This window comes from Gymnoscopelus microlampas, assembly GCF_963454915.1.
Source record: "Gymnoscopelus microlampas genome assembly, chromosome: 20".
NCBI lineage: Eukaryota > Metazoa > Chordata > Actinopteri > Myctophiformes > Myctophidae > Gymnoscopelus > Gymnoscopelus microlampas.
The window spans coordinates 23962855-23983097 of NC_139957.1; the positions used below are offsets into that span (position 1 = coordinate 23962855).

Sequence of the window (20243 nt, forward strand, 5' to 3'; positions counted from 1 at the left end):
AGGCTCACAGATGGGACCGGTTATAACAAAAGTGATGCATGTTAATTATGTATTCGATTCTGCTCTTCTGTGTTTGGCCAGTAGAGGTCAGTCACCAATAGGGAAACTCAATGATAATACTGGAACAATGGCCCCATTTGACCATCTGCTGCTTGCTGCCTTAATAGTTCATCATGTCCATCGATGAGTGCTTTGTTGTGACAGTTAGCAATATGCTCAGCTGTGGTCTTTTGTTTTGTCAATTCAAGTAGCAAATGGGGGGGTACATACATCTTGACTGTGTGTTACTGTCAAAATTATCATCCAAACTAGATGCAGTAGGCTAATTGAATGTCTACTATTTAACTAACATAGCATAAACGTGTTAGGTTCTCTGAGACCATAAGGTCACACACACACACACACACACACACACACACACACACACACACACACACACACACACACACACACACACACACACACAGTGACAGCCTCTACCACGTTTCTTGTCTCTTTCCCTCAATCTGACTCCCCTGCTCTGCATCTGATTCTGATTCTAATGTTTACCCTGCAATTAAAACACAGCCTATAAAAGGCAATGGGTCTGCTGCCAGACACTGACGGGGGGGGGGGTCAGAACTGCAGGGAGAGAGGTTATAAATCGCTTTGATGCAGACCATAGTCTGAAGGCCCAAATTCCTGAGCTTGGAATCCTGGAGCTCTTGAGCTGGAGGCTTGAGACTTGGAGCTAGTGAGTGCACCAGGGGTCCAAGCCAGAAACCCTGATGATTCATGATTCTTCACCGCCGACCATCCACTTGGAGTGTGTTCTGCCGCTGATGTGAGGAGTAGATGTAATGGAAAGAAAGGAGACAGCAGCCTTTCTCTTTTCTTGCCAATCTGGCCAGTTGTATATGCTTTTGACTGTATGGGATCATAACTATTTCATTCTCCATCTGCAACAGTGAAGGAATGATGTGGCCACTGGTGTTTCTTGTTCTGTTTAAAGTAGAAAGCTGTGAAATTCCACACACTGATGATATGTCATTCCATTGTTAACACAGATTACCAATCCTCGCTGTCTTCACAGATATGGGTGATTTACTGGGCTTTTCGTTTCAATGCCTGCAGATCTTCTCAAACCATTTCAGGGGATAAACTTGTTGACCCCTGCAAGATTGTTTTGCTATAATTTGTTTATTGATTAAATTAAATGGAAGATGGGTGCAGATTATGTTGGTTCAACATTATATTTTGAGCAAATCAAAGCATTACAACGTTTGTAATACATATGCAATATGGGTGAATTTGGGGCCTTTTTGTTCTATGCCTGGAGCTCTTCTCAAATGTATAGCCTAGTTTGTTGGTATGGACAGACAGACAGACAGACAGACACACACACAGTAACAGTTTAGATAATTTGTCAGAACATAGTGATTAAACACATTATTATTATGGTGATTTATAACGAGGCGAGGGGGGGGGTAAATACTAATTATCCCAAAAGACCCCGTACAAGCTGCATGCAGATAGTGGCAGTTCAGTGAGGACGGTAGCTGCTTATTTCCATAAAAGGCAGCTTGCGATATTTTATGTTATTTTTTTCCTTTTCTCCAGCCCCAAATTGTTGATTGTTCTCCTTAGGGAGTTTGGAGAAAATGGGGAAGAAAACAGAGTCTATTTGTGGGCCTATAGGCCTACTCTGTCGGCTGAGTTTCCTCACTCTTGAGTACAGACCATAGTTACAGACACCCCCATATTAAGACCATTGACAAAGAGGGGGACACATACGGGCAAACCAACGAAAGAAGAAATAACCCACTGTTCTCTCGACTCGTGCGCAATTTTCGTGCGTCACACATAGAGGTCTTAAGAATAAAGTGCAGGGGGACAGGGGACAGTGTTGCCATGGCCGCTTGTTATAAGCGACTTTGGGCTTGTTTTTCTTTTTAAAGTTGCTCGTAAATATTGCAGTTGCAGGTTGCATTTTTTTCGGGCTTAATTGTTTCTAAAGTGTACTTATTTTGGGCTTGTTTCTAAAGTGTAGGCCCTACTTATTTTGGGCTTGTTTAAGAGTATATTTTGGGCTTGTTGTTTCTAAAGTGTAGGCCTACTTATTTTGGGCTTTCTGCGTAATGTTGTTTAAGCCAGTGGTTGTCAAACATCTTCATGCCAAGGACGGACCCCCAAAATAATATGTACTTGTATTTGTCTGCAGACCCCCATCTGAAAATATGTTACGCCAGGGATCCCCGTACCATACAAGATTTGTGTTAATGTTTTACAAAAAAAAAATCTTCTCGATTTTTTTTGAAAATAGCACAAGCTCACAACGCGTAGTGAACTTGTAGATCGGCTATTTTCAATTCAAATAGGTTTAAAGGGCTCATGTAGCAATAGCATAGTTGCTCCAATCGGAACCTCTCTCTCCGCTGTATAGCTCAGAGAAGAGGTTCCACTGCGAAGGGTACTGGTAGAGTGCGACACCGGCGAATGGTGGCCAATATTGTTGATTCCTACCTTTCCCCGCACATCGTATCTAAAACGTAGAGGTCAGCCTCCCTGCTCTCAGATGTTTTACATTTTAGCGGTCAAGAAAATCTAACCGACGGGTTGAAACAAGCGTTTAAACCGCTTTTTTTAGTCAGCCTGTGGCCAGTCAACCCCCGTCCGCTTGCGCAGTATTCGTCAGGGTACTAATCAAAGTATAATTCGGGTCCTGCTGCATGACAGTACTGCTCCCGTAAGGTTGCATTGGGAAAATATGGCACAGGCTGACTAAATAAGCGATTTAAACGCGTGTTTTAACTCGTCGGTTAAAATTTCTTGACCGCTAAAATGTAAAACATCTGAGAGCAGGGGGGGAATATCTTTACTTTTGGATACAATGTGCGAAAAAGGGTAAGAATCAACCATATTGGCCGGTGTCGCACTGCTGGCACCGTACACAGCGAGACCTCATCTCGGAGCTATATATAGCGGAGGGAGAGGTTCCGAACGGGGCTAGTACTTATTTTTAACTATGGGCTAGTAGCATAGTCGCTTCTTTTGGGCTTGTTTTCATAAACCTGGTTTGCTTGTTTCTCTCGCTCAATCTGGCAACACTGGGAGCCACTAGGCTCGCAGTATGAAAGGAAAAGTGGGATTGGAGCACCAGTGACGTTATCTGACTGACTGCTGGAAAAGAGGGAGGGAGAAAGAGGGACGGCTGGACTCCATTAGCCTCAGCCTGCCTGCTGCCTGCCTAGTGGGGAAACACTTTGGGATACTTACTTCACCGAGTTCTCTGGGATCTTTTTCCTTTCTAAAAAAAAACCTATACATGAATTAAAAAAGGGGGAGACCTGTTGGTTATCGCAACGTCGACAGTTTGAGTGTTTTTTTGTGTTTGTTGGGTTGTTGCATTTGTGAAGGTGAGTGGACAGATTTAAAAATTTCGCCCTCAAAGCGTTGCTGCGCGTCTACGCTGCTATGAATTATGAAAACATGAGTTTTGATGGGGTTTTCCCGCACTTTAGCAAAGAAATTAAACGTACGCGTTCGGCTAATAGATATTTTGCAAACGTATGCGTGCTGTTGTCCAATTTATACACACTCTCTCAAATGAACTTAGTCTTTGAATGATCGAGTAGTCTAGGCTACTCACTGTGTTCTCCTATGGCTCTGCTTACGTAATTCACTTCTTTGCCTATTTGTAAGAGTACGTTTACCGTTACTTTTGAACAGGTGAACGAGCACATTATGCTGATAGGACGGGAAGAACGTCCTCATTGAACTTTAGCAACCACCAGGCCTGGCCTTTGTTCAGTTTTGTTATTGATTTGCGTGTGTTTTGATCACTACGTGATTGATTGATTGAATATTTTATTAACAGTTCGCAAAACAGCACAGAAAGAAGTACAGTTATATACAAAAGGCTGCTAAAAGGATTAAACCCAAGAAAGCACTATCGCTGGTTTCCATTGGGTCACTCTTGTTGCATCAAAGCACGACTTTACACACCAAACATACATTGTAACTTTCTGCCAGTACGTGTACAAGTACAAGGGCACGTCACATTACATTCCAACGTAATGACAGGCGACACGGTAATGTCTTCTAAAATAAGATTATGAACCGAATCGGCACCCAACAACAAGCCTTGCATGAGTCTGTCTTTGAAGAAGGTCAACGGGTTTATACAGTGACCCGGTGTGATTTATTTTCCGTCTTCAGTCCTTTTCCTAACCGTTTTACTTGTTTTGACAGGATGGCGTTGGACGGGATTCGGATGGCGGATGGCTGCTATGCCGACGGGACGTGGGAGCTGAAGATGCACGTTACCGACCTGAAAAGGGACGTGTCTTTGAGGATCACCGGGGAGATTCACATCGGCGGGGTCATGCTCAAACTCGTGGAGAAACTTGGTAAGATGACGAACCAGCTGCATACAGTATAGTTGATGCAGGACATATTGATATGATGTATGCACCCTCTGCAGAGTTAACTTTCTTACACTGTAACGTTCTGGTGTTTAATTTAAACTGATAGTGTACATCAGAGTTAAATGAACACTCAGGATTTTTACAGTGTATAAATAAATTAGCCTAATAATCCCTTGCTTTTGCTCAATTGCTTTTGAGTGTGAGAACTGAGAATATTGATGTAAGATGGTTTTCTTGTGATATGCTTGACATGGTTATGGCATATGGCCAATATGTTTCCCCTTGACCTCTGCTCATATTATAACGTCCCTCCCTCTGCTGCTACAGGTTAGTGTGTCAATGGCCGGCTGTGTTATCAGTTCATATTTCTGAGGCTGTAAATTCCTCTTGCAACATGGTTACTTACTTCTCTGACAGCCAACGTAAACATAGCTGTTGAATGCACAACTGAATTGTCTCTAAAACAGGGGGAGTTAAGGTTTCCAATAGAGCATCTCGAACCTTTTCATGGAGATGATGCTTTCAGTCAGGAATGCTTCTGTCATTCATTGTGTCTGTACTGATGATATGATGTCTACAGTAGCTACAGCAAACATGGAGTGACACCAGGGACAAGAAGACTTATGAATATGACTTATGAATAAAATACCCACAGATGTGCCTTTCTTTCTTTCATTTTTGCTTACACAGCAAAATGTAAATTTGAAAGTGTCGAAATTGACCCATAGTGTCAATTTGTGGTAGGACACTCTTATGGTCCACTGGTGCAAAATCGCCCTATTTATATTCTAGCATTCACATTTCTGTGAACATCAATTATGCACTTGCACAAGTTTGTGGTGTAAGCGAGCTCTGTTTCTAGCCAGCTGAACAGTGACTTTGTGTACAGCGGATGCAGAAAGGTCAATGGTGGTGACAGTGTGCTTCAGGGAGTGACAGTATGCTATGGGTGGATGGCACCACAAATGCTCAACATTCCTGCAGTGCTCCAAGGTTTTATTCCCTGCCTGTGGACCTGTTTTTAGCTCTCCTGTTAAGAGCTCCACATAATTGAGGTCTTTGTTCTCTGTGGTCTTCTATGCTGTGCAGCAGCTAGCCTGAACTAGGCTCATATGCAACGTTGTCACCGCATGTGGGCCGCCATGAATTCATTGGACTTCCCACTACAGTTTGGCTATGCAGAATTGTTTTTGTTATGCGCATGGTTTCTGTTAATGCTGGACTTTGTTCTGAAGGGTATGATATTTCTAAATGTATTATGTATTATTGGTTGTGCTAAGTTGTCAGAGTGTTCTATCATGGCTGTAATGACCTTGTAACATGTTTTGGTTTTTATTATTAGGTTGTGTTTGAAATTGCTAAATGGCAATTATTCGCTGCTGCATGATGTGCATGTTACATTTATGTCCATGAGCTGTAGGTTTCTTGAAACAATGAATCATTAATTTCTAAGGGCTAGTGACTCTTCTACAGGCTTTTCTTTGTTTATTTTTGTGTCCTTTATGGCAGTGGTTGCCAACCTGGGGTCCGGGAACCTCCAAAGGGTCAGAAAATATTTTCTTGTGGCCACCAGAATGTGGAATATTTATGGACAGTTATGGAATAACTAAATCTTACCAGATAATAATCCCTGAAACTGCATCTTATTATTATTCTTATTGCATGGGTTTGCGGGCTGCATATATTTGGTGGTCCTTAACACTCAAAATGTTGGGAACCACTGCTTTATGACATCCTTTGGTTTGTAAAATACTGGCAAGGCATGAAGAGAACATGGTAAAGGTTATAATTTCATTGGCAGGTATTTGTGTTGATGTCTTTTATCTTTCGCTGCTTCAAGCCAGTGGATTCTGCACGTCCAATGTTGACAAATATTTGGATTTGTCAAACCATATGTTGTTGACAAGTAATGACCACATCAAAATATCAAGGTGTAGGTGAAATGGGTGTGGACGAGTGTTTGTGCCATTGTCTTATTTGAGCACAACAGTCTTATCTCAGAATAAACAATTTCACCTTTGCATGACAGTGAAAGATGCCGTTCGTGTATTTCTGCTAAATCTTTGTGCTGGTTTCACATATTCATTGGACATTTCATTTGACTACTATCTCCCTCCTGTCCTGAGTCAACAGGTTGTTTTCCAATGTAATCATTAACCTACACTTAACATAGATTTCACACATGGCCTCACTCTGTAGAAGATCCTCTGTGTTAATTTAACTCTGTGTGTACAAATGTAACACAATGGACCTGTAAGAATTTAGGGTGTACACATTGACATTGTACACTGTGTACAATGTCTTTGTTGTGACACATTTCAACCTCTGTGCTTTGACAAGCAATGAAAATTGGTTGCTTATTATGGTTAGAGAAATCCAGCTCTGCTCCTAGTAGCACATCGCCTTGTGTATGAGCACCATGTGTAGTATCACTCATCAGGATAAAAGATATCTTTATTGAAAGAAACCAGTTAACTCTAAACAGCTTCATACTGCAGCTCTAAGCAGAGAGAAATGGACCAGTGTGTGATTCTTGAACTTGAGAGATGAGGAGAATAACAGAGTTGACAGGATAGCAACCAGTGGTTGGGCAACCACTTCTCCTGTGTGACACCCTCTTCTGTTAGTGTGGGGGGAAGCATTGAAGCTGCAATCTTGGAGCTTTTTCTTTTGTGAATAAAATGTTAGTTAAACTCATCTGTATGGTAGAGTATAAACAATATAACTAGTACAACTGTGGTGGTTGGAGGTGGTCTTTCTGCTCTTCTATTGAGAAATTTAGACCTTGTAGTCACGTAGGAAAGGAGTGGTACTGCCTGAAGATTAATGTGCAATATCTCCACCGCCCAAGGAGGCGTTCTGTCTCAGTGCAACAACGTTTGCCTCCCGCACAGGAATCCTGGGTTTGAATCCTGAGTAGGACATGAATGTTATGGATTGCAGCTTTAAGGTCTCTGAATTGTTAGTCATCTCGTTTCGAGCTTCCTTGCTCACTCTGGTGAGAGCGTTGCACAGTTCAGAACAGGCCCCCCCCCGAACAGCGCTCAAATGTTGTCACATGGAGAGGTTACACACAGGTATGTGTGCATGCACACATGCACGTTTCCGTGGCAATGTGCAAAAGGACACGTAGATACCACAGAGTTTTGGCAGGCGACTCCTTCGTCCCAGACAGAAAGGACATCCTGGTGCAATAATAACCATCTGTGAACTTCTGTCTGTCTGACAGTCACACACACACACACACACACACACACACACACACACACACACACACACACACACACACACACACACACACACACACACACACACACACACACACACAGTCAGGACACCGGTCCTTGTCATAAGACAAGGACCACTTGTAACTCAACAACTACTCTCCACAAAGGTGACAGTGCTATAATGTTCTCTCTGTGGCTGTAGTGTGTGACATTGTGTGCATGGCATGCATGTTCAGTAGGTGGGTGTTTTGCACACGCATGAATGTGTGGAACATGCCTCAGTCAGCACCAGCCATTGATTGGGTTGATGAAGGATTGTGCTTTCCGGAGGAATACATAGTAGTATTTGTGCACGAGTATCCCACACGTGACGAAGGGCTGGGTTGGTTGTGTGGGTGTGTTCCTCTTCCCACATCATGATGTGTCCAGCTTCCAGCTCTGTGAGCTACAGGTCTTCTGCTCCACATCGCAGGCCTCTGTTGGCCTTCTTCTGTAATGAATTAACCATTTTCAACCTGGTGTCCCTCTTTTAGGCAAAAATAGCAGATCTACAAGCTCACAATGCATCACAAACTGATGGGTTACAAGCTTGTAGATTGGCTACCGTATTTTTGCAATTCTTGCTCAACATAATGTTGACGTAGTATAAAATAGGGCATAAGTGGTTAAATAGACAAATGCCAGGAAAGCACTTTGTAGTACATCGTTATTGATCAGTGTCCATTTCCCCTGCAATGCTTCAGTGGAGAGCAGTATTTAAGCTCAACTGATTGAAATCCCCCATCACCCACCACTTTTCTCTCTCTCTCTCACCTCCCTTGGTAGTGTCTCCAAACTTTGTTCTTGTGCCAAATTGCTTCTTTCTAAAAGCCTATGCCATTAAGACGTGGGAGAATAATACAAACATTGTTCAAATGCCATTAGCTGTTGGGAGTTTTATTTGATCAAGAAAAGCAGTTCTCAATGCTCTGGTGCTTTTATCATCAGGTCTGTTTGTAGATTTTAGGTTTTGGTGCACATCTGTACACTACTAATGCTATAAGAGAGTACATTACAGATGCTTGAGATGGAAAGTTTTCTTCCCCCCCTTATGCCTACAGCGGTCTATGTACATCAAGACTATACATCTGTTCTCCTAATGGGGTAAACCTACTAGAAGTACCTTGTGATTCCCTCCACTCTCCTAAATCATTTCACCCGCCTTGGCTTTTTCCAGTCGTCTGTAAAGGACCCATACAGTGGTCTGCCATGTTTAGCCCACTGACTACAGCTTTCATTACTACCAACTGTTTTCCAAAGCATAGTTTGTTTTATTTTCATGTAAGCTATTGGATTCGAAAATAGTCCCTGTAATATCTTGCCAGCATTATAACTGCAGTTATAACTAATAATGAATACTTATTTGATAAGTTTGCTAATGTTATAATGACTATGGAGAAAATTGAAACGTGGCCAAAATAAAGAATAACGTAAAAATGGGTTGTTTATGTATGAAGCTGTAAATAGACAATGACATTGTATTGATGGCAGTATGGTCCTTTTTAAAAACAGTTCATCTGTCTACTTAGTGTAGCTCTTTTATACAGTGCCTCAATACCCCCCCCCCCCCCCCCCCCCTGTAACTGTAAATCTAAACTGTAGCTTATACTGCTGTAACGGTGCTGTTTCATCTGTTCCAAGGGTAAGATCAAAAAGACCTTAAATATAAATGCAGTTAATGCACCAAGTAAAGAAAATATTTTGGGAGATAAGGGCCAGCATTTTGGTTTAACGGTGCTTCTAATGTCTGTCCTGGATGTACTGTTTCTGTTCAGCCTCAACTAGACAGCTGAGGAGGGGGAAGTGGCACTGTGCTGGGCAGAGAGTGAAAGAGGAGGGAAAGAGTGGAGGCTCTGAGAGGGGGAGGAAAGGGAGGATCTGGAGAGAGGAGGGTGTAGGACCAGTCTCTCTCTCTCTCATTGTGACGTACCCGCAGTGCTAGAATTCCATAAAAGTCTTTCGTGAAGCAGGAAATGACTTCCAGGGTTTGGCATGTTGTTCTCTGGTCGCTGCCGTCATCCCTAGATTCCCTGCTGCCTGCTTCATCTCTCGTTTGTCTCTCACTCTCTGTGCCTTTAAAGCTTTCTCACCTTTAACACAGTTTCTCCTACCCATTTTTGGAAAGTTGATTTGTGTGTATTTTTTTCCTCCAATATTTTCTCATAAAAAATACACTGACACATAAATGGATAAATAATTGATACCTTCAACTCACATAGCCTTGTGGCCACCCTTTCCCTTTTTACATAATTAGCTAAAATAAACTTTTCATCTTTAGCTTGATCACCTGCCAGTTTCCATTAGTGTTCCCCTGGTTCAGGTCTATGTATGCTGGCTTGTGAGAGTTCCATACATGGAACTACACCAAACAAATTGGTCAAGTGAGATTTTTAAAGCACATGTGGTCGTTTTACAGTGAGAGGCCAACAGTTTGTTGGCTGCTGCTGTCTGTTACTGGCCAACCACACAGATCTTTCCCTAGATGTCGGGGAAAATGTGTATTTCACATTTGAGATGACCTACATTTTTGCATTGGTAGTTGTATCGGTTATGAATGTCAACCCATAATCATTTTGCTGGTGGGCTGTGTTAACAAGCCATATGGGAAATGTGTTTGCAGTTACCCTCTGACATGTATTTGATGTGTGTAGGGCCGTTCGTTACAAGCACTTCTCATAGAACGGAAATGTTTCATTTGGTTTGGGGAACCAAACATCAGCGAGCAAAAAATTACTGTTCTTACATTATTCTACATAAATCAGGATTAGTTGCTGTGATATTTCATTATATTCCCCGCTGGGAGTCTAGTTTAAATTTTTGTGGTACTTTTGTGGTGCCATGTCTTACGGTAGCCATGTCTGCTCTGCTGGAGGTGGTGGTGGCGGCTGGAGGAAGATGGCCTCTGTTTGACAATGGAGTGCGGGCTTCGTTAGGAAACAGACGTGATTTAACACAGGATGCTTGACTTCCTGTGGGCTTTTTTTGTATGCCTTGTCCCTCCTGCCTTCCCTCCCTCCCGCCTTCTCCCTCTTGCAATGTTTAGGGGCCTTTATTGAAAATGATGATGCCTTCCCATGATTCTGTTGAGCTGAGGGAAAGGAGGGTCTTCTGTTCCTGCAAAGAGTTAGATGAACAGATGAGATAAGCTCTTTCCTCTGCAGCAGTGAGCAGTGAATAGCTCTCGTGTCTTGCTTCAGGAGAGTGGTGATTTTCTTTGTTAGGAGGCCGTGTGCAACTTCTCGTCTTTCATATGATCTAGTCATGACGAGAGGTTCAGATGTATTGCATTACCTTGATTTACAAGAGTCATTGATTATGAGTGTGGAGCCATCGTCAAGGTTTTAAACTACAGAGTGAGAGATGGCCTGGTCAGTATGATAGCAGTGCTTTCTAATCTATCTAACAGGAAGTAGTTAGCCTAAGTAGTAGCCCTGCCCATGCCAGAGCTTTCCTGTTACACTGGCAATATCCTGCTGTGATTTAACATTTACACACTTACACACACGGACAAGAGCCCCAAAAAAAAATCATCACACACTCTGAAGACTCGACCACCCTGTATCAAAACTATTTATAATGCCAAAACCAAGCTCTCTACAAATAACGAATTGTTGTCAATTCGAAAATTGACCTGCAATTCCTATGATGGTCGAGATAACTCAAAACTCACCATTCCACACCCGCTGTTCATTTTCTTGGAAGGTTCCTTGTGCTCTAAAAACAGGCAGGCAGATTTAATTAGTTATGTTTGGCATCTCAAATGCGCAGTGAAACGAAATTTCCCTGCTCCTCTGGGAATCTTGGACTGTGTCTTTTTGTCCCTCTCCTCTCCCTGTAGCGACCGGAGTTGTTGTCAACCCCTGCGAAGGGAAATGTCAGTGCCCTGCATTGTTGTTGCAACGCCACACACCTGCGGGTCAATGGAGTAAAGTGATATGGAGTTTTTTGTTTATGTTTTCAGGCTGGGTTTCATTCATTTTAAGTCTCCCTCCCCTCAGCCTGTCTCTGTACTCTTTCCTTTCACACTTCTATAGCAACCAAATACTAGGTGTTAATTTTTCTCAACCAAGGTATAGCTTGTACCACAAGCTTGTACTGCTCTTGTAAAAGCAGTCATTTGGACTCGGAGTTGGCAAAGACTGATAGAAAGCAGATACATTTCCAATGTGTCACTCAGTTTCATTCTGTGGATGATGGCAGATGTCAAACTTATACTGGTTTCCCACATAAGTGTTCCATATGCACATGCCCTGCACTGTCTCGGTTATGTTCTTCTGTTTCTAATAGTCTAGGTAAGGCATAGCTAACGTCAATTTCTCCAATGTATAGACTGTGGTCTGTGCCAATATTTACCCTGGCTTTACGCCTACTGAGAAGTCTAGCTTGCATACTAGAAGCCTCCCTCTAATTTGTAGAATCTCCTAAAATCCTCTGAGGAGATTAGTATGGGATTGAGAGTAAAAAGTGCTGGCTATGATTACAGTTGAGGGGGAATATAGAGAGATGACTTGTTGTCACAGTAGGAGACGGGCTACCTATCCTGTCTCCCTGTCCTCGGGGATGCACACATGTACATGACTGGCTGGCTTCAGTGGCTTGCAGGATGGATGGATAGATGCAAGGGAGGATAAATAATGTCTTTCTGCTCCATTGATCTAAGGCCAGGAGTTGCAGAGTAATGTAATTACTGCAAGGATCGGTGAACACCTAATTGTATAAAGCTGGGTCAGGGCGAGCCCCCCCTATTGTTTTGCTGTGTTTGGATTATGACACAAATGGATACAAACTATCTTTCTCTTAGCTAATAGCCTGCTAGCCTCTCCTCCCAATGCCTCAAAGCAGTAGAGTTACTGCTGTGCTCCTCCTTCTGAACATATTGTCTAATACATTTCAAAGTAATGACACTTTTCACTGTACAACTCATATTGATATTGTTGGTTCTTGGTTCTGCAGACCTCTAACTCTAGACACAAACTCTACCATCACTCCATACAGCAGCCTCTACCTTTGCCATACATAATATTCACATGGATTAAACTTCTCACTCAACTGATTTCAAGTATAATTTGTATTCCATAGATTCAAACATGTCTGTCTTTTGGCTTGTGACTTAAATGCCTGACTTATACTTTGTATGCTGGTGTTGTGCACCAACAATAGGCGAAAATAAGCTCACAACAAGTTGCCCTATTTATTATTTGAATTGGTTAAACTAGCAATAGAATACATCTTCATAAGCATCTTCCATAAAACCCTAATGGTCACCTCGTATACTACTGTACTTCATAAAAGCACATTTTAAAGTATGCATGCAGAACAGCAGGAACATGGGTTTAGAATGATAATACCTAAACATCATTATATATTGTGCTAATTGTTTCGGAAACGGAGTGCTATATACTTGGCCTAACAAAAAATGTGAAAAGTTGTGGTTCTTTTGCTTTAATCCCTGCATACAACCATACTATTGTCCATACTGTTGTGAACTGGGCCGGCAGTGGCTCAGGCGGCTATCTGGGTCCGGTTCCCAGTTAGATCCATTCCCTAGATCTCACATCAGCAACAATGGGATTTAGGTGGAAAATTAGCTTGGTTTATGATGGTGTTAGTTGTTGTGTTACCATTGTTTTACCCGCATTCAACCTCAATATGCAGACTAAATATTGATTCTCGAGACGTTACGCCGCTTATAAAATTGGACACAAAAAAGCAGTTTATGACTGAATCTATTATTTTTTAACCCATCCCTGAATGACACCCACAAATGACCATCCAACGACCACAATAGTGCAAAACTCAAGAGAACTCCCATGCCAGAACACAGCTCCCCCCCTCTATAGTCAGCCAAGGAGGCTGACAGCCGCTTTATCCCTGGCTGTAAATCTTATCCCCTGGAGCTCTCAGGTGAGCTGGGACTTGATCATTGATTCTCCCACACCAAAGCGCCAATGCTACCCTGCCTCAAAGGGGGAAGCCTGGGTATTTCAAGGAAATCTTGGCGAGGCTGATCCTGGAAGACAGCCCTGGCTCCACCTCTAATCCCCACGAGCATTGCGTTACTGTGCTTGTACAATATCTATGCTGCAAAATAACACTAGGGCTAGCTAGACACATTTCTTTATCAGAGACGCCTTCTGTCTTTATGCACAGCTATTTAGTATGTGACTTCTCTCAGTTTTCAAATTAATTCCTGCAGAGTGCCAACTCTTGTGAAGTGTATTTTGATCAACTTTATGAACCACTTTATGGCGTGAAATCCGGGAATACACATCAATACCCATCAAATTCAATATGAGTGACTTGCAAGGCAGTTTCCTGCTGTTTTGTTTGTGTTAACTTGTGTTCTTAGTATATTTTGTGTGCGAATGAGTGAGCTTCCCAGAGGGAAGGACTGTGTATGAGAGACGGTATGCCCCACAAGATTGACAGGATCGATAAGTCAGTCTGTCCCTTGACTCCTCTTTTGACAGCATTGACCTAGCAGCATTGTGTGTGTGTGTGTGTGTGTGTGTGTGTGTGTGTGTGTGTGTGTGTGTGTGTGTGTGTGTGTGTGTGTGTGTGTGTGTGTGTGTGTGTGTGTGTGTGTGTGTGTGTGTGTGTGTGTGTGTGTGTGTGTGTGTGTGTGTGTGTGTGTGTGTGTGTGTGTGTGTGTGTGTGTGTGTGTGTCAGTGACACAGGTCACAGCCAGGGTGAACTCCTGTTTCTCATTTCCCATAGCCTAAAAGGCCACGGTGACCTGGGTGAGTGTCCCTTTTCATACATGCAGGGTAAGCTAAAATTAGACAGCTTGAAAGGTTTCAGATTCTTCGTCTCCTAGGAGGTTTTGCGTCCAAAGGCTGTATATCTTGCATATTTAATGTCTTTGTGGATGATAAATGGTTGGTTGGTCTTCGATCGCCTATTGGAAGGAAGCTGAACAGCCGTATAATGGAAACTGAAATAAGCTTTGGCTTTGCTAACCTTGTTCAGCTGTGGGCCTGTCAATGGAAGGCACTTAACTGTGCAAGGGAGGCGACATGACAGGAACTGAATAAAATAAAAAACGTTGCCAGGTCAGGGCACTGAGGGCAGTCAATAACTCCTGGTCAGAAAAAAATATGTAAAGGGCTAGTTTTACCAGAATAAGATACACTATGCCTGATATTTTTGGACACTGGAATAAATGCATGTTTTTGTCATTTACTACATGACAGTCTTCACACACTCCATATCTGACCATCATTTCGTCATCATTATTATCATGACTACTTGTTGCCTCAGTCATTGTCTTCAGTACAAGCACGGTCGGGTGCCATTGAAAGCACTGTATCAGCTTTCAATCTGTTCAGACCCTGGCATGACCCTTTACCTGCCATGCAGATACTGTCATCGCCTGTCTTAAAACATACAAGGCTTTGGTTTGATACTATCTACCTTCTGTTGTACCAGACTGTGTGAGTGATTTCGTGCAGGCCATTCACAGTAGATCTAATTTAAGGACAATGAATGAACAACAGTTGTCTAATGCATCTTCACTTGTCGATACCGACCTTCACCCTGTGCAGTCTTGAAGTATTTTTAGGAAGAGCTGCCCTTTCATGTTATGTAAATGTACCTACTATGTGTGTATGGCATGGAGAGAGAATGTAGAAGCTAAAGGGAGCAAAAGTGAGCTGTCTTTGTTGTATGTAAAAACATGGTTAAGTTGTCGCCTCACACTGCTGGCCTCACAGTGTCAACGAACATGTCGCCACGGAAACGGCATGATCCAAATCACTGGGCAGGCAGGATTGATTTAATCAGCCGATGGCTGAAAACCTTAGGTTATAACCCTCATACTGCACTACTGCTTCTGAATCATACATTTACTGTAATAAAATACTAACTTATCTTTCACAGAGAAGAGAGACATTGAAGAGCCGTTATACTTCATGTATAAGGCTTAGACTGTTTTTGCTAAAACCTGCTCCCAGACATCTGTCAACTATCACAGCTGTTGTTAATGTTCTTACAGCCTTGTGGTTCAAAACAAAGGTCACCCAGGGCCAGTAGACATGGAATTGGACGGGATGTTTCAGCATTCTTGTTTTGTTGCCATTGCCATATAATTTTTGCACAAATGTGCACTGTCACATTAACCAAGGACCAAGGTTGATCTGGTTGCAAAAGTCAGAAATATCTTTCTTCATTCCTTATTAGATTTATTTTTTTGTATTTTTTTCAGGTTCAGAATATATGGTGTTTCTTCACCATATTTCTATCTCTGTTCCATCCTCTGCTCATCTTCCAGTGTTCTTCCTTAACGTGACTTTTCCTCATTCTACTCTCATCCTCACTCGTCCCTCACCCCCCCCCCCTCCTCTCACAGACTGGCCTCCATAAACATGGCTGTCAGCTAATGTAAACACTACAGCTACTCCAGCTTGGATGGGAAGGATGGCAGGAGGAAAGAAGGGTGATAGAGAGAATAAAGGAGGGAGAGAGAGGGTTCAGATATGCAGTTTATTTTTTCATTTTTTAATTTTTTTATCTGAGGTAGAGCAACATGCAATTAAATTCAAAGGGCTTTATTGGCATGAGAAAACATACGTTTACATTGCCAAAGCAAAAAGCACAATACAGCAATACAATCAAAACAAAGAAATGTACATTTGAAAGTCAGAATCTTCAATAGATCAATTTCTATGTACCAAGATCACTGGGTGCAGGTATAGTGCAGGAATATACACAATGATTAGTCTTTAGGGTGGTTGTGTTCCGTTTGATATCCTTCTCCTATCACAGCAACTCACGAATCTTGCTGCTGTGTTTGCACATTGTTGTACTTCGCCCAGCAGATATGGGAGTTTTTTGTCATTGTCATTGGTCATGCACACTGTAGTACATATAGTACATCCTCACCATTCCCACAAAGCTGTGCTTTTTGTTTTAGTTATCCGGTAGTAGTTACTTTGAGGATCTTAGCGTAATTACGGTTGTTAGTGTTTCTACTGTTGCGCTAAACAGTGTACAGGCTAGGGGGGCTGGGGGTGGGAGCTGTTATCCAAGGCTGTGCTAATGGCTGCGGGGGATAATGGTGAATGAAATTCACTCCATTTGACAGCACTTATGGATTAATATTTCTCATTAGAACACCACACACACACACACACACACACACACACACACACACACACACACACACACACACACACACACACACACACACACACACACACACACACATAGCTGAGGTACTGTAACTAATGAATGGATAAACATACCCTCCTTCCCATTTGACAGATATGCATGTGTAACAACCCACCCCACACCCACACCCACACACACACAATCTTCATCCCCTCTTTCACGTGCCCACAGAGGTCATAAAACATGATTTCCTTCTCCCTTCTTCTCCGCTCTTCTTTCCATCCCTAGCCCCTAACATGCACGCGCGGGCCACGCACAGTCACACCACTCTACTGAAGGACTGTGGGTCCGCATTTAATGCACCCAATTACTTAGGCCCTGGCCTCATCTGGATGGTGCATTACGTCAGGCCTGGCAGGCTATATTTTTAGCTGGGAGATGCCATAGGCCCTCTGTCCCTCCCACTCTGCAGATTGAATTACCAGCCTGTTATTGAACGAAACCAACGGATGGCCAGCAGAGCAGCGGTCATCCAATCACATTGTCAGGCAATTGCCTGATGTCACAACAAAGCACACTTGGAGGGCCACAGCCAATGAGGTTTGGCGATGGGCGGGGGGTAGAACCACAGAAGGGAAAAGGTCGTTGGCAGAGTGGTGAGACATGGGGCGGGGGGGGGGGGGGGGGGTGTCTGTGTGTATGCGTGGCCCTGTTTGTGTTGGTCACACATCATGCGCATATACAGAAGCTCCTATAGGACTATAATGTGGACTGTGGTCAGGACACGAGCTGCCAAAAGTTAAATCTTGAGTAGCTGCACCGCAAGACTCTCAGACACCATAAATGACTGGGTTGTAAGAGGAAAAACTGTGAGGAGAGAGCTATGAAAATATGCTCAGGTCTATTTTCAATTTTCCTCCCCTTGCTCCCCTCTCATTATTTCGGCCTTCGATAATGGCTTACACTTTGGGGAGCAGTTTCTGTGATGGAAGCAATGAAGTTGTACTCTGCACAGCTGAGACATCAGAATGAACTGTTGACAGCTAGACCCCATGCTGCTAGAGACACACACACACACACACACACGCACACGCACACGCACACACACAGAAGAAAGCCAGGAATGTTTTCAGTCAGATGCCAAGTGTTTGCCCCAACACTCTTAAGCTAACAGCTTGACAAACAACTCTCCCACCCCCTTCATTCTCTTCATCCTAGCCCTTCACAATGGCATCTGAATTTAGATGCTGCTCTCTTTTTCTCTCTTTGAAACTTTCCTCTGTCCTAATCAAAAGTGTGGGCTAATCGCCTGGTCTCTATCTTCCCCTGCAGAGCTTTGGTTTGCTTTGCTTGTTTACTTCTCCTTGGGAGACATTTAGTCATTCATCACCCTATTCATTTCAGCATCAGAAGGGATCAGCAGGAGAGTGTCAACAACGCTTATGGATGCCCCTATTTACGTTGAGGTCAGGGAAAACAATAGTAGGACATGGAAACAGAAGGCTATCAGAGTTACCATGGCACCCTGAGGTTGATTGACAGCTAGCAAGAGGTCAACATGAGGTCACATTCAAGATCAGCATGCTGTCTTTAATGTGGTTTTCCACTCCTTTTCATTAAAAGTGTCACATTATTGTACTTCGCTAATCTTCCATTAATCTATGTCGATCAGATTGATACATTTAGAAACATTATGTGGGGAATCTGGGGAAGCATTATGAGCTACTATTCCACATTGACAAGTGTCTTGTGTGCTATCCCCCTATCTAGTTGGCCTGATACTGTAGCTAGCTAGTTTTTGTAGCATCCTTGAATCCAGTTAGGTGGTCTTACTTCAGACAGAGTAATGACACTGTACTGTATGTAATATGTTGATGGAGCATTTAGCGAACAAGCTACTAAACTGGAATATTATGACATAATATTCCAGTTTAGTAGCTCGTTTGCTAAATGCTCCATCAACATATGTTACACCGTGTCCTGTTTCTTGTTGAATTGTGTGATATTTTCCTGTGGTAATATGTGGTATTGTCCTGTTAAAGAATACATACGGTGATGTTTGTGATGCGGCTATGAAGGGATATAACACACCTCATCCTGAGCCTCATCCAACCTTGGACATGAGCAGGTATCCGGAATACTCTGTTCCAGTAAACGCACACTGACGAGTAATACAGAATTTGAAACAATTTAGACAAGGGGACTTCTCCCACGGAAGAATGACTGAGCAAACCAGCGTCAGTGTCCAGACACAGTGACTCAGTGCTTGCAAGGAGAGAGAGAGAGAGAGAGCGAGCGACAGACAGACAGAGGGAAGCTAGATTGAGACTGCGTAGAGGGGGGGGGGGGGTAGAGGCGATGAAGGGGGTGTGTGGGTGGAGGAAACTGGACACGGCTTAAGGAAGTGCCTTCCTGGATGAATGCCTGAGTGATGACATCAACATTCAGGAGAGCATCCAGTAGTAATACACAGTAATATGCAATCTGACTCACATTTTCAGTTATTCTGTTCAGTAACGAATATTTCATGATATTTATTGAACTCCGAAATGTATGACTTGGTTATATAGTGTAATGGGTGGACTGGAGTATGGTACTTTCTTTGCCAGGGTTTGATGTTCAATTCCTGGTGCCACATACTTGAATACTAACTTATTGCATACCACTCATACACACACAAACACATATCCATTGCTCCATAATATTCAAACATCGGGTTACTCAAATGTTTTCAGTCTCAGACTCTAAAAATCTATAAGTGAATGACTTTGATTCCCTTGACCTGCTATTTGTTTTCACTGTGTATATATTGTTTTGACGCACATCTTAAGATATTGAGCTGAATGTTTGCCATTAGTGGGATCAATAGATATGGCATGCATCTTCAAAGACACGTGCTGCCTGATAATGGGTCTAAAGGAACTCTCGGTCTCTTGTAAGGCAGGGGATTTCAGCATTTTCTGCTCTTCCTGTAGGGTTTGAGGGAATTCATAGATCAAAAGCAGCTGAACCGAAGTACACAGCCCATCACAATACTGCATTTATAGAAGCCAGTGCAAGGTGATCTACAGAACAGCTGCTTTGAGTTCCTCAAATCCCTGCGGTTTTCACCTTCCTTCTGAAGTTGGACACACAGACACACATGCACACGCTGAGACCCCAGGTCCATCCCCATTGTGTTGAGGCCTTACCAAGCGGAGGACTGGGAGCGGAGTTGGGTTTTGGGTGGCATGTCTCTGCTTTAGAGGGATCATGGCTTGACTGTGGAACAAAGAGGGAGGTATGAACCTGATATCCCTGCCGTGTCACGCAAACAGTAACCTCTTTCACACTCTCTCAGTCCTTCCCCTCCTCCTCACTTTGACTTTACCCCCTTGTACCTCCCTCTGCTTCGCACACCCTCTCAAATACACCAGGAACTCTATGGAATCACCTCCCCGAACGTGACCCCCTGCCCGGGAGG

General features: G+C 43.0%; 1 protein-coding gene across 4 annotated transcripts in view; it reads left to right on the plus strand.

The window, feature by feature from the left end:
• The first annotated feature begins 3152 nt into the window (after positions 1 to 3152).
• The window catches only part of fermt2 (FERM domain containing kindlin 2), a 48260-nt gene continuing 31169 nt past the window's right edge, over positions 3153 to 20243 (plus strand). For 3 of the 4 annotated variants that reach the window (XM_084044846.1, XM_084044847.1, XM_084044848.1), the window contains exons 1-2: positions 3153 to 3395; positions 4231 to 4388. In XM_084044846.1, coding sequence (XP_083900972.1) covers positions 4232 to 4388 — 157 coding nt within the window. In that variant the 5' untranslated portion in view covers positions 3153 to 3395; position 4231. The remainder of the gene's footprint in view (positions 3396 to 4230; positions 4389 to 20243) is intronic. The other variant, XM_084044849.1, reaches the window with a different exon arrangement.